This window comes from Gorilla gorilla, chromosome 8 (genome assembly GCF_029281585.2).
Source record: "Gorilla gorilla gorilla isolate KB3781 chromosome 8, NHGRI_mGorGor1-v2.1_pri, whole genome shotgun sequence".
NCBI classification, from domain to species: Eukaryota; Metazoa; Chordata; class Mammalia; order Primates; family Hominidae; genus Gorilla; species Gorilla gorilla.
The window spans coordinates 128,741,986-128,755,403 of NC_073232.2; the positions used below are offsets into that span (position 1 = coordinate 128,741,986).

Sequence of the window (13,418 nt, forward strand, 5' to 3'; positions counted from 1 at the left end):
TGTGGCAGCAGAATCTAAGCTGTCTTCTTTTGATCCCATGATGCTGTATGGAGTTTCCCACATTTATGTTGAAAAGCTACTTTAGAGGGTTGTGCCAGAGTGAATGTGAAAGTGTTTTCTCTACCTATTCTACTTGATTAAACTCCTCATTGATCTCAGACAAGATCACCCATATCAGCATACCTGAATGGAAAACAGATGGCAGATGGCAGGGAGACATGTGCAATGTATGATGTGAATAAACTCCTTTTTACACTAGCATGACAACAGATGCTCAGACCCCACAATGCCTGTCAGAATGCTATTCTCATGTTGAGAAAAGAATAAACAAATTTTTTCGGACTAAATTCCCTCCAAAAGGTTTTTCAGATGTAGAAATGGGACTATAGTAGGTGTTTGAGGCGCTCCAGCTGGGCCTAAGAGAGTTGAAATGAGTGAGCATCTGGATTATCTTAGAGACATAGATGGAATCATGTTTTTGTACTTGGATTGGATTATTTAGCAGAAAAATGCTTCCTAGAAGGCCTGAAGATGATTGATTTTATTGCTCACTTCAGCAAATCCCACATCTGGTTTGGGCCCTATCAGCAGAGAACACTATAATCAGAACATCGCTTGAGAGCCCAGTGGTTAAGCACCTAACTTCAAAGGCCATGTGGATTTGAACCCTGGCTCCAGGACTCATTAGCTGCAGTACTTTTTGGCAAGTTACTTGGCCCCTCAGAGTCCCCTTTTCTAATTTTTAAAATTAGTACCTACCTCACAGTGTTTTGAGAGTTAAATGAGCTACTCTATAAAGTGCTTAGAACAATGCCTGGCAAATAGACAGATAGGAGTGTTAGCTATTATAATTACTGAGCAAGCCAACTTATGACTCTCATAACCATTAGCTTACAGTCTTGGAGACACTTTACCTAGCCAGCAAATTGTATGATTAATTGCATTACTATTAAACACAGGTAGCCAGAAATAGGCTCTTTGTTTGAATTTCATAAATATCTAAATGTGTTGCTTCCAGGTTATAGGATTCACCACTGTCAGACTTGCTATTTGCTGATTTAAGTATTCATTTTTTCCAATAGAATCGCTTATACTTGTGCCTTTTATTGTTTCAAATAACAAAATCACTTAAATTTATAGTCTCCTAAAGTCTTTGAGAATTTTGTTATTAAGGCAATCCAACAAAATACAAGAAATACAAAAGAATATTTGACATAATCATATAAAATTATCTCCAATATGCTGGTGTATTTCATGTGATGAGATTCTAACCTCAATTCCTTACTCATAAAGTGGGGTGGACAACCTCCATTTTGCCATGTTTTTGGCATGCTTCTAGGCATGTTTTAATTCTCATGAATTACACTGATCACTGAGAAATGTTATACAAAAATAAGATTTACTGAAATTATGATTTAAACTTCCCAACATTGTCTTGCAAACATTACTTTAAAAATCAAAGATTTTTTCCTTGTGTTGAATTCGTATACTGCATTTTATAATGCATTAACTTTTTGAGCTAGATGTGGTGGCTCGTGCCTATAATCCCAGCGACTTGGGAGGCTGAGGTAGGAAGATCACTTGAGGCCAGGAGTTCAAGATCACCCTAGGCAACATAGTGAGACCCTGTCTCTAAAAAAATTGTTTAAAATTAGCCATGTGTGGTGTCGTGGGTCTGTAATCCAACTACTCAGGAGGCTGAGGCGGCCAGATGGCTTGAGCCCAGGAGTTTGCAACTGCAGTGCGTTATGATGGAGTCATTGCACTTCAGCCTGGGCAACACAGTGAGACACTGTCTCTAAATAATAATAATAATAATTTTTGGTACTTTTATAATATGTAGCCATAACTATTTAGTAAAAATATATTAAAGAAGGTTGCTAAAGATCAAATTTAGTGAAAGGCTTTCGAGCAGCTTTAGGTCTACTAACTATTAAATAATTTTTAATTATTATTTTTCCTTAATCTCTTTCTGCTTGAAACAGGAGATCAGTGCGGTTAATTCTTCAACTATCCAAGCCTCATATTTTGGAACAGACAAGATCACCCGTATCAACATAGCTGGATGGAAAACAGATGGCAAATGGCAGAGAGACATGTGCAATGTATGACATGAATAAGCTCCTTTTTACACTAGCATGCGAGCTTTATGTTTAACATGAATGTACTTTGCAAGGTATTGATGTATATTCATGGAAATCTTCCATTCAGTTATCCACAATTATCCGTGTTCCGGGGCCTCAAATGAGTTATCCATTTCCCATTTATTTTTATTATAAATTGCACAGATTACAAGGGAAGCAAATTTGTATAATCACTCTTGAATAAATTCTTCTCTTGACAGGAGATTAAATGGTATGATCAATTTCTCATTTAATTTAAGAAAAACAATTTCCAAGTTAACTCCATGAAATTAATCTTTCTCTCCTATACTTAAGATTAATAGACTGCTAACATCATAAGCAGTTAAATATTTATAAGGCCATATACTGAAGATAACATTAGTACCTATCTCACGGAGTGAGAATTAAATTTATATACATGTGTTTTATATATATATATATTCAGTATATATAAAACACATATATATAAATTTAATTCTCACTCCGTGAGATAGGTACTAATGCATAGGTGCTAATTACTAATGTGTGTGTGTGTGTGTGTGTGTGTGTATATATATATATATATATGGGTTAGGACATACATATATATATATGGGTTAGGACAGAGCTTAGCCTGTGGTAGGTTCTCTATTAACACCTACGTATTACTCCATTTTCATACTGCTATAAAGAACTGCCCTAGACTGGGTAATTTATAAAGGAAAGAGGTTTAATTGACTCACAGTTCAGCATAGCTGGGGAGGCCTCAGGAAACTTACAATCACGGCGGAAGGCACCGCTTCACTAGTCAGCAGGAAGGAGAAGTGCCAAGTGAAGGGGGAAGAGTCCCTTATAAAACCATCAGATCTCATAAGAACTCACTATCACGAAAACGGCACGGGGGAAACCACCCCCGTGATTCAATTACCTCCACCTGGTCTCTCCTTTGAGACGTGCAGATTATGGGGATTATGGGGATTACAATTCACGATAAGATTTGGTTGGGGACACAAAGTCTAACCATATCAACCTACTAGTATAATTTCTTATTATGGAATCAAGTGTTGAGACACGTCGGTTTCCTTGAACACTTGTTTATTTAACATTTATATAAATCTTTGTGCCAGGTGTTGCTACAGCTGGAAGATATAAACTGCATTAATTTAGATTGGATCAACGGTTCACGGGAATACATCCATGCTGTAAACAATCTCCGTGTTGTTGGTGCTGAGGTGGCTTATTTTATTGATGTTCTCATGGTAAGAAGAGTTGATTTTTTTTAATTATATTGAATTGGTTTTGGATATTAACACTCAGAAGTTGGGACATTTAATGTCTTTTTTTTTATTAGCTTAGACAGGTACTGAACATGTGAAATACTAAGCATTTGTATATGGCAGACAAAAAAGGAAAAGTTTCTTCGCAGTAAAGAGTCTGTGGTTATTTGAATCACCACTAGGTGGCAGTGTGTCTACACAGGCTCATCACTAAAAACTGCCCCCGCAAGGTCACTGCCTTGGTCAGCATGTTGGACCACCTCAATCAGTTTCATCACATTGTAAATCTATCCTTAGAATTACAGATTGTTACCATCCTTCAATATTATTTGTTTAGAATATGACATGTATTTTCACACAAAAACAGGGTTCTGTGCCTGTGAATTAGTTAGGTCTGTAGGCCAGTCCAGACACAACTATTTAACCCACATATTCTCTAAAGGAATAAAATAGACCTTGCTATTTATTAGGCCTATACTCTGCGACATTCACGAATCTCCAAATGCTTTCTAAAAAGTAATTTCCCACCCTAAAATGCAGTGTAGTAAAATCTAAAGATGCATAATCCTTTCAGATTTTTAAGGAGGGTTCATTCATTCATTCAACAAATATATATTTCACTCTGCACTTACTGTAGGCTGGGCATGGAAGATATGACTTGTAAGTAAGACAGTGTTTCTGCTCTGACAAAATGTACACTCTAGTAGGCAATGGAGGCGCATACAGAAACAAATGAACAAGAAAATGTCAGTTGGTGACAAGTACTGGGTGAAGAAAATGCAAGGCAGTAGAATGGAGAATGGCAGAAGCAGAAACAAATTGTATGAGCAACCAGGTTAGGTGATATTTGAACATTGACCACTGTCAGTAAACATCCTGAAGAAGGAATTAGGGAACCAAAGACTCATTTATGCCCCGACACTTCTCTATCTTCTCTTTCCACTCTATCAGGGAAGACTAAGGTACAAGATCTTTAGAGAAAGTATTTGTGTACAAAGGATGAAATCAGATTCATCTTCATCTTCTCTTTAGAAAAAAAAAGCCAGCTGTAAGCTTTTGTGAGTTTCTTTATTGACCTTAGGGCCTGAGCTGTGGGCTTTCCTATGTCCAGTAAATAAATAATAGTGGTTCATAGGAAGCTGACAGGAGATGTTTGCAGAACTGAAGGGAAAAATGTTTGTTGAATTAAAATGTTCATTGAATTGAATAGGCAACCTTGAAGTGGGAAAAGGGTTTAGGGTGAGTGGGCTCCAGGGCCTCTGGGGATAATTCAGGATTCAAGCTTAAAGAAGGAGCAGCTAAAGGAACAGCTGAGTCTCTTCTCCACCTCTCTTTCTGTCATCTCATCACAAGTTACTAGCCCACCACAATTCACCACCTGGATTGGTACTGGGGCAAGCAGGTGCTTGGGAATGGGGTAGGAAGATGGGGAAGAAGGAGAAGAATGAAGGGGATAAGGGCTGAGAGTGATCTCAAATACCAACCTATATAAGGAGATAGGAAAGAAAATAGACATTTAAAATAGTGGCAACAGTCGGCCGGGAGTGGTGGCTAATGCCTGTAATCCCAGCACTTTGGGAGGCCAAGGCGGGTACATCACAAGGTCAGGAGATCGAGACCATCCTGGTGAACAAAATGAAACCCCGTCTTTACTAAAAATACAAAAAATTAGCTGGGCGTGTTGGCGGGCACCTGTAGTCCCAGCTACTCGGGAGGCTGAGGCAGGAGAATGGTGTGAACCCGGGAGGCGGAGCTTGCAGTAAGCCGAGATGGTGCCGCTGCACTCCAGCTTGGGCCAGAGTGCGACACTGCGTCTCAGAAAAAAAAAAAAAAAAAATAGTGGCAACAGTAGAGGAAGGGATATCCTAATGACCATGTAGCATTCATTGGCAGTTATTCACATATGTAAATGAGAGAGAAAATATTCTTTGTTCTGTGACTTATAAAACTGTCATAACTGGTGGAAAAAAATGGAACATTTGACCAAATGAAAAACGTATGCAAGTATAAATCAATTGCTTGATTTTCGTGATAATTATGAGAGCCTGAAACTTAGGTGAAACTAAAAATGCTTGCTCAGGAGTGACATTATTAAGATAATAGAATAGGGAGACCTGGATCCTTCTTTCTCTGACAAGCACACTGATTCAACAATAACAGACAAATTTTCTTCGTGAGAAATTAAGAAACTAGTTGAGAGGCTCTTACATCCTGGGTAAATATAAAACCAGCTACAACGAAGGCCAGAGGAAAATTTGAGATACCTTCTTGTCTTAACTTCTACCCCTGACCCAGCACCATATGATCTGAAGGAAACTCCTAGCTTCCTGCTTCACCTTGTGGACGGAAAAGGTGGGACGTCATATCCAATGTTTCAGCTTTTCTGGGGGCTGCTTAGGGTAATCACTTCAATCTCACATGTCTTGGAGCACTGATAGAACCCAGAATATTTTAGTATCTAGGGGCCAATGAGAACAAAGATGGGAAGAAAGATGTCATTCAAGCAGTCACTATAGCCCGTTCCCCTAGCTCAATGCAGACAAACAAAGTGATTGAGTAGAATACCCTAGATCCCATGTTCTCCTTGGGAGGAAAAGAGTTAGACTGCAAATCAAAAGTTCCAACTTTTCCAGGGGCTGCCTGAGAGACTGATTTCTGTCTTGACTCTCTTGGAAGTGCTGATGGCACTCAGCTTACTCTAGTTGCTTGAGGGCTGCTAAGAATGAAGATAGTAGTTTGGACCAGCACAAAGTTTTGACAGGTGCCCAGAACTGTTGGCTAGGCTGATTGGTGAGAGTCTTCTCCCACAAAGAACAATCCATGAACACCCTCGCAGAGGTGGCTATTTTTTCTAATGTGCAAATACCAACATAAAGAGTCAAGGAAAATGAAGAAACAATATATACCAAAGAAACAGATTCATCTCCAGAAACTAACCCTAATGAAACAGAGATATATGATTTAACTGACAGAGAATTCCAACTAACCATCATAAAAATGTTAAATGAGGTCAGGAGAATGAATATTGCATGAACAAAGTGACAATTTCAACAAGAAGATTAAAAAAATATAAAAAGTACCAAACAAATCTTGGAGCAAAAGAATATAATAATTGAAGGCTGGGCGTGGTGGCCCATGCCTGCAATCACAACATTTTGGGAGGCCAAGACAGGCAGATCACTTGACGTCAGGAAGTCGAGACCAACCTGGTCAACATGGTGAAACCCTGTCTCTACTAAAAATACAAAAAATTAGCTGGTCATGGTGGTGCGCACCTGTAATCCCAGCTACATGGGAGGCTAAGACATAAGAATCACTTGAACCTGGGAGGCGGAGGTTGCAGTGAGCTGAGATGGTGCCACTGCACTCCAGCCTGGGTAACAGACTGCACTCCAGCCTGGGCAGCAGAGTGAGACTCCATCAAAAAAAAAAATGAAAGAGGAAGGAAGGAAGGAGAGAGAGAGAGAGAAAAGGAAGGAAGGAAGGAAAGAAAGAAAGAAGAAAGAAAGAAAGAAAGAAAGAAAGAAAGAAAGAAAGAAAGAAAGAAAGAAAGAAAGAAAGAAAAAGAGAAGAAAGAAAAGAAACAGAAAGAAAGAGGGAAAGTATGTGGAAATATAAAACTCTCTGGTAAAGGTAAACATATAGACAAATACAAAATACTGTAACGTGTGTGTGTAAATTACTTTTAATTCTAGTATAAAAGTTAAAAGACAAAAGTATTAAGAATAAATATAACTATAAAAATATGTTAATAGATACACAATAAAAAAGATGTAATTATGACATCAATAACATGAAGCATGTGATGTGAACAAGTGAAAGTGTTGACTTTGGCGTATATGATTGAAATTAAGTTGTTATCTCCTTAAAATACACTATTATATTATTATAAGATATTTTATGTAAACCCTATGGTAGTCACAAAGCAAGTACCTATAGAAAATACACGAAAGATTTAAAAAAGCTATCAAAGTATATTAACACAAAAAATCAACAAAACGCAAAGGAAGACAACAAGAGAGGAAAAGAGGAACAAAAGAACTATAAGACAGAAAGGTAGGAAACAACTTTTTTAAATGGTAATAGTGGTCAGATGTGGTGGCTCATGCCTGTAATCCCAGTACTTTGGGAAGCTGACGTGGGAGGATCACTTGAGACCTGGAGTTCAACACAAGCCTGGGCAACATAGTGAGACCCTGTCTCTATAAAAAGGTGTTTTGTTTTGTTTTGTTTTGTTTTAGGGCTGGGTGCGGTGGCCGACACCTGTAATCCCAGCACTTTGTGAGACCGAGGCAGGCGGATCACTTGAGGTCAAGAGTTCAAGACCAGCCTGGACAACATGGTGAAATCCCATATCTACCAAAAACACAAAAATTAGCTGGCCATACTGGTGGGTGCCTATAATCCCACCTACTCAGGAGGCTAAGGCAGGACAATTGCTTGAACCTGGGAGGCAGAGGTTGCAGAGAGCCAAGATAGTGCCATTACACTCCAGCCTTGGCAATAGAGCAAGACTGCATCTCAAAAAAAAAAAAAAAAATTTCTAATTAGCTGGGCATGGTAACATGCACCCGTAGTCCTAGATACTCAGGAGGCTGAGGCAGGAGGATTCTTTGAGTCCAAAGGTTTGAGGGTACACTGAGCTGTGACAATGATCTTGCCACTGCACTCCAGCCTGACTGGCAGAGCAAGACCCTGTCTCAAAACAAGACAAAACAAACAAAAAACAGTAAGTCCTTCTCCATCAATAATACTTTAAATGTAAATGTATTAAACTCTCTAATCAAAAGATATAGAGTGATTGAATAGATAGTTTTGAAAAGATTTAACTACATGCTGTCTACAAGAGATTCATTTTATATTTTGGAGACACACATAGGTTTAAAGTGAAGAGACGGAAAAGGATAATCAACACAAATGGTAACCATAAGAAAACAAATGAATGTACTTGTATCTGACAAAATAGACTTTACGTCAGAAAGTATCACAAGTGACAAAGGTCATTATATAATGATAAAAGAATCAATTCACCAGGAAGACATAATAATTATAAATATATATGCACCCAACACCAGAGTACCTAAATATATAAAGCAAACATTGACAGATTGGAAGGGAGAAATACACAGCAGTGAAATAATAGTAGGAGTCTTCATTATCTGATTTTCAATAACGGATAGATCACCTAGATGGAAAACAAATAAGAAGAAAATTTATTTGAACAACAACTTCAACAACACTTTAGACCAAATGGACCTAACACATGTGCATAGAATATTTCACCCAACAGCAGAATACACTTTCGTCTCAGGTACACACAGAACCTTCTCCAGGATAGATCACAAATGAGGTCAGAACAAAATCTTAGCCAACTCAAGAAGATTGCAATCATACCAAGTATCTTTCTTGACCACAGTAGAATGAAACTAGAAATCAATAGCAGAAGGAAAACTGGAAAATACACAAATATGTGCAAATTAAACAGAAAACTTTTAAACAACCAATGGGTCAAAGAATAAATCAAAAGAGAAATTATAAAATACCATTAGACAAATGAAAACGAAAACACAACATACCAAAACCTATGGGATTCAGCAAAAGCAAACTAAGAAGGAAGTTTATAGTGATAAACACCTAAATTTAAAAAGAAAAAAGCTCTCCATTCAACAACCTAACTTTATACCTAAAAGAACCAGATCAAGCTTGCCCAACCCACAGCCCAGAACAGCTTTGAATGTGGCCCAACACAAATTTGTAAACTTTCTTAAAACATTATGAGATTTATGCATGGACCTTATTTTTAAGCTCATCAGATATCATTAGTGTTAATTTATTTCATGTGTGGCCCAAGACAATTCTTCTTCCACTGTGGCATGGGGAAACCAAAAAATTGGATACCCCTGAACTAGATAAAGGAGAATAAACTTATTCTAAAGTTAGCAGAAGAATGGAAATAATAAAAATTACAGTAGAAATGAACAAAATAGTGAATACAAAAACAATATTAAGAAATGAACAAAACTACAAGTTGGTTTGTTGAAAAGATGAACAATATTTACAAACCTTTAGCTAGACTAAAAAAAACTTGAGAAGACTAACATTTAAAAAATAAGAAATAAAAAGGAGACATGACAATTGAAACCACGGAAATAAAAGGAACATGAGACTAGTATAAATAATTACACAACAAAATTTAAGATAACCTAGAAGAAATAGATAAATTCCTAGAAACATACAACATACCAAGGCTGAATCATGAAGAAACAGAAAATCTGAACAGACCTGTATTAAAGAAGACACAAATAAATGGAAAAACATCCTGTGTTCATGAATCAAAAGAGTCAATATTATCAAAATGTTCATACTACCCAAAGCTATCTACAGATTCAACGTAATACCTACCAAAATTTCAGTGGCCTTTTTTTAACAGAAATAGTAAAAACAATTGTGAAATGTATACAGAAGCACAAAGGACCCTGAATAGCCAAAACAATCTCGAGAAAGAAGAACTAAGCTGGAATCATCACAGTTCCTGATTTCAAAGTTTATTACGAAAATACAGCAATTAAAGCAGTGTGGCACTGGCATAAAGACAGAATAGAGATCTCAGAAGGAAACTCATGCATGTATGGTCAACTGGTCTTCTACAAAGGTGCCAACAATACACAATGAAGAAAGGATAGGCTTTTCCCACAACTGGCATTGGGAAAGCTGGATAGCCACATAAAAAGGAATTAAATTTGACCCTTATCTTACGCTATACACACACACACAAAGATCAATTTGAAATAGATTAAAGACAAACATAACACCTAAAACTATAAAACTCCTAGAAGAAAACATAGAAGAAAAGCTTTATGACATTGGACTTGACAATGATTTCCTGGATATTTCACCAAAATCACAGGCAGCAGAAGCAAAAATAGACAAAGAGGAGGATGTGGTTTGGATGCGTGTCCCCTCCAAATCTTATGTTGAAATGTGGTCATCAATTTGGAGGTGGGAATAGTGGGAGGTATTGAATCATGAGGGTGGATCCCCCATGAATGGCTTAGTGCCATCCTCTTGATGATGAGTGAGTTCTTGCTCAGTTAGTTCACACAATATCTGTTTGTTTAAAAGAGCATGGTACCTCCCCACTTACTGTCTTGCTCCTGCTCTTGCCATGTGATACCCCAGTCCCACCTTTGCCTTCCACCGTGATTGTAAGCTTCTGGACATAAGCAGATGCTGGCACTATGCTTTATGTGTAGCCTACGGAACCATGAGCCAATTAAACCTCTTTTCTTTATGAATTATCCAGCCTTAGATATTTCTTCATAGCAACACAAGAATGAACTAACACAAAAAAAATTAGTAAAAAGGAGCAGGGCATTGCTGTAAAGATACTTCAAAATGCGGAAGTGACTTTGGAGCTGGGAAATGAGCAATGTTGGGAGAGTTGTGGTGCTCAGAAGAATACAGGAAGATGAGGGAAATTTTGAAACTTCTTAGAGACTTGTTAAATGGTTGTGACCAAAATGATGATAGAGATATGGACAGTGAAATCCAGGCTGATGAAGTCTCAGATAGAAATGACAAAGTTATTGGGAACTGGAGTAAGGGTCACCCATGTTACACCCTACCAAAGTGCTTAGCTGCATTGTGTCCACACCCTGGGGATCTGTGGTATGTTGAACTTAAGAGTAATGACTTCAGGTTTCTAGCAGAAGAAGTTTCTAAGCAGCAAAGCATTCAAGATATGACCTGGCTGCTTCTAACAATCTACAATCAGATATGGGAGCAAATAAATGACTTAAAGTTGGAACTTATATTTCAAAGGGAAGCAAAACATTGAAGTTTGGTAAATTTGCAGCCTAGTCTAGCCATGTGGCAGGCAAAAAAAAGCTTTTTCAGGAGCAGAATGTAAGTGGGCTGTGGAGCAACCACTTGCTAGAGAGATTAGCATGACTAAAAGGGAGCTGGGTGCTACTATCCAAGACAGTGGGGAAAAGGCCTGAAAGGCATTTCAGAGATCTTTGAGGCAGCCCCTCCCATCACAGGCCCAGATGTCTGAAAGGAAAGAATGGTTTCAGAACCCAGGCCTAGGGTGCCACTGCCCTGCTCAGCCTTCAGGACACTGCTCCCTGCATCCCAGCTGCTCAGCTCCACCCTCAGCTCCTAGGGCCCCAGATACAGCTTAGAACACAGCTCTGGAGGGTACAAGCCATGAGCCTTGGCAGTTTTCAAGTGGTGTTAAATCTGCAGATGCTCAGAGAGCAAGTGTGAAGGAAGCTTGGCAGCTTCCACCTAGATTTCAGAGGATGTATAGATAAGTCTGTGTGCCCAGGCAGAAGCCTGCTGCAGGGGCAGAGCCCCCACAGAGAAACTCTACTAAGGCAATGCCAAGAAGAAATGTGGGGTTGGAACCCCCACGCAGAGTCCCCACTGGGGAACTGCCTAGTGGATCTGTGGGAAGGGGCTCCTGCCCTCCAGACTCCAGAATGTTAGATCCACTGGAAGATCCGTGATTATAAAAACTGGCAGGCACTCATCTCCAACCCCAGAGAGCAGCATGTGGGTTGCACCCAGAGAAGCCACAGAGGCAGGGCTGCCCAAGGCCTTGGGATCCCACTCCTCACACCACAATATGGAACATGGAGTCAAGGATTATGTTGCAGCTTTAAGATTTAATGCCTGCCCTGCTGGGTTTCATATTTGCATGGGGCCTATTACCTCTTTCTTTTGGCCAATTTCTCTTTTTTGGAATTGAACTGTTTACCCAATTCCTGTACCTCCCTTATGTCTTGGAAGTAAATAACTTGTTTTTTATTTTACAGGCTCATAGGGAAGAGGAACTTGGCCTTGAGTCTCAGATGAGACCTTTGACTTTGAGCTTTGAGTTGATGCTAGAATGATTAATATGTTGGGGGAAGAGTAAGAAGGGATGATTGTATTTTGCAATGTGAAACGGACATGAGGTGTAGGGGGGCCAGGAGTGGAATGATATGGTTTGGATGTGTGTCCCCTCCAAATCTCATATTGAAATGTCATCCCCAATTTGGAAATGGGGCTTAGTGGGAGGTATTAGATCATGGGGATGAATCTCTCATGAATGGTTTAGTGCCACCCCCTTGGTGATGAGTGAGTACTTGCTCGGTTAGTTCACACAAGATCTGATTGTAAAGAGCACGGCCCCTCCCCACTTGCCTTTTACTCCTGCTCTCACTCTGTGATACACCAGCTCCTCCTCTGCCTTCCCCGATGATTCTAAGCTCCCTGAGGCCTCACCAGAAGCAGATGCTAGCACTATTTAAGTTCTGGGATACATGTGCAGAATGTGCAGGTTTTTTACATAGGTATAGATGTGCCATGATGGTTTGCTGCACCTATCAACCCATCATCTAGGTTTTAAGCCCTGCATGCATTAGGTATTTGTCTTAATGCTCTCCCTCCCCTCGTCCCCCACCCCCAACAGGCCGCACGATGTGTTGTTCCCTCCCTGTGTCCATGTGTTCTCATTGTTCAGATCCCACTTACAAGTGAGAACATGCAGTGTTTGGTTTTCTGTTCTGGTGTTAGTTTGCTGAGAATGACGGCTTCCAGCTTCATCTGTGTCCCTGCAAAGGACATGATCTCATTCTTTTTTTTTTTTGAGATTTGAGACGGAGTCTCACTCTGTTGCCCAGGCTGGAGTGCAGTGGCATGATCTCAGCTCACTGCAACCTCTGCCTTCTGGGTTCAAGCGATTCTCCTGCTTCAGCTTACTGAGTAGCTGGGATTACAGGCACACACCACCGCGACTGGCTAATTTTTCTATTTTTTTAGTAGAGATGGGGTTTCACTATGTTGGTCAGGCTGGTCTCGAACTCCTGACCTCGTGATCTGCCCGCCTCAGCCTCCCAAAATGCTGGGATTACAGGCGTGAGCCCCCACGCCCAGCAGATGTACCATTTTTTAATAATGAGAGTGTTTTAAACCTACTCTTAGCAATTTTGAAATGTACAATGCATTACTATTAATGCTAAGCAATAAATCTCAGAAACTTATTCCTCCTGTG

At 39.4% G+C, this 13,418-nt stretch overlaps 1 protein-coding gene across 2 annotated transcripts in view; it reads left to right on the forward strand.

Annotated features, from left to right (window-relative positions):
* PNLIPRP3 (pancreatic lipase related protein 3) overlaps positions 1-13,418 on the forward strand; it is a 50,139-nt gene that overhangs the window by 13,267 nt on the left and 23,454 nt on the right. For both annotated transcript variants that reach the window (XM_019034502.4, XM_055352250.2), the window contains exons 3-4: positions 1,986-2,105; positions 3,230-3,361. In XM_019034502.4, the coding sequence (XP_018890047.3) occupies positions 1,986-2,105; positions 3,230-3,361 (252 nt within the window). The remainder of the gene's footprint in view (positions 1-1,985; positions 2,106-3,229; positions 3,362-13,418) is intronic.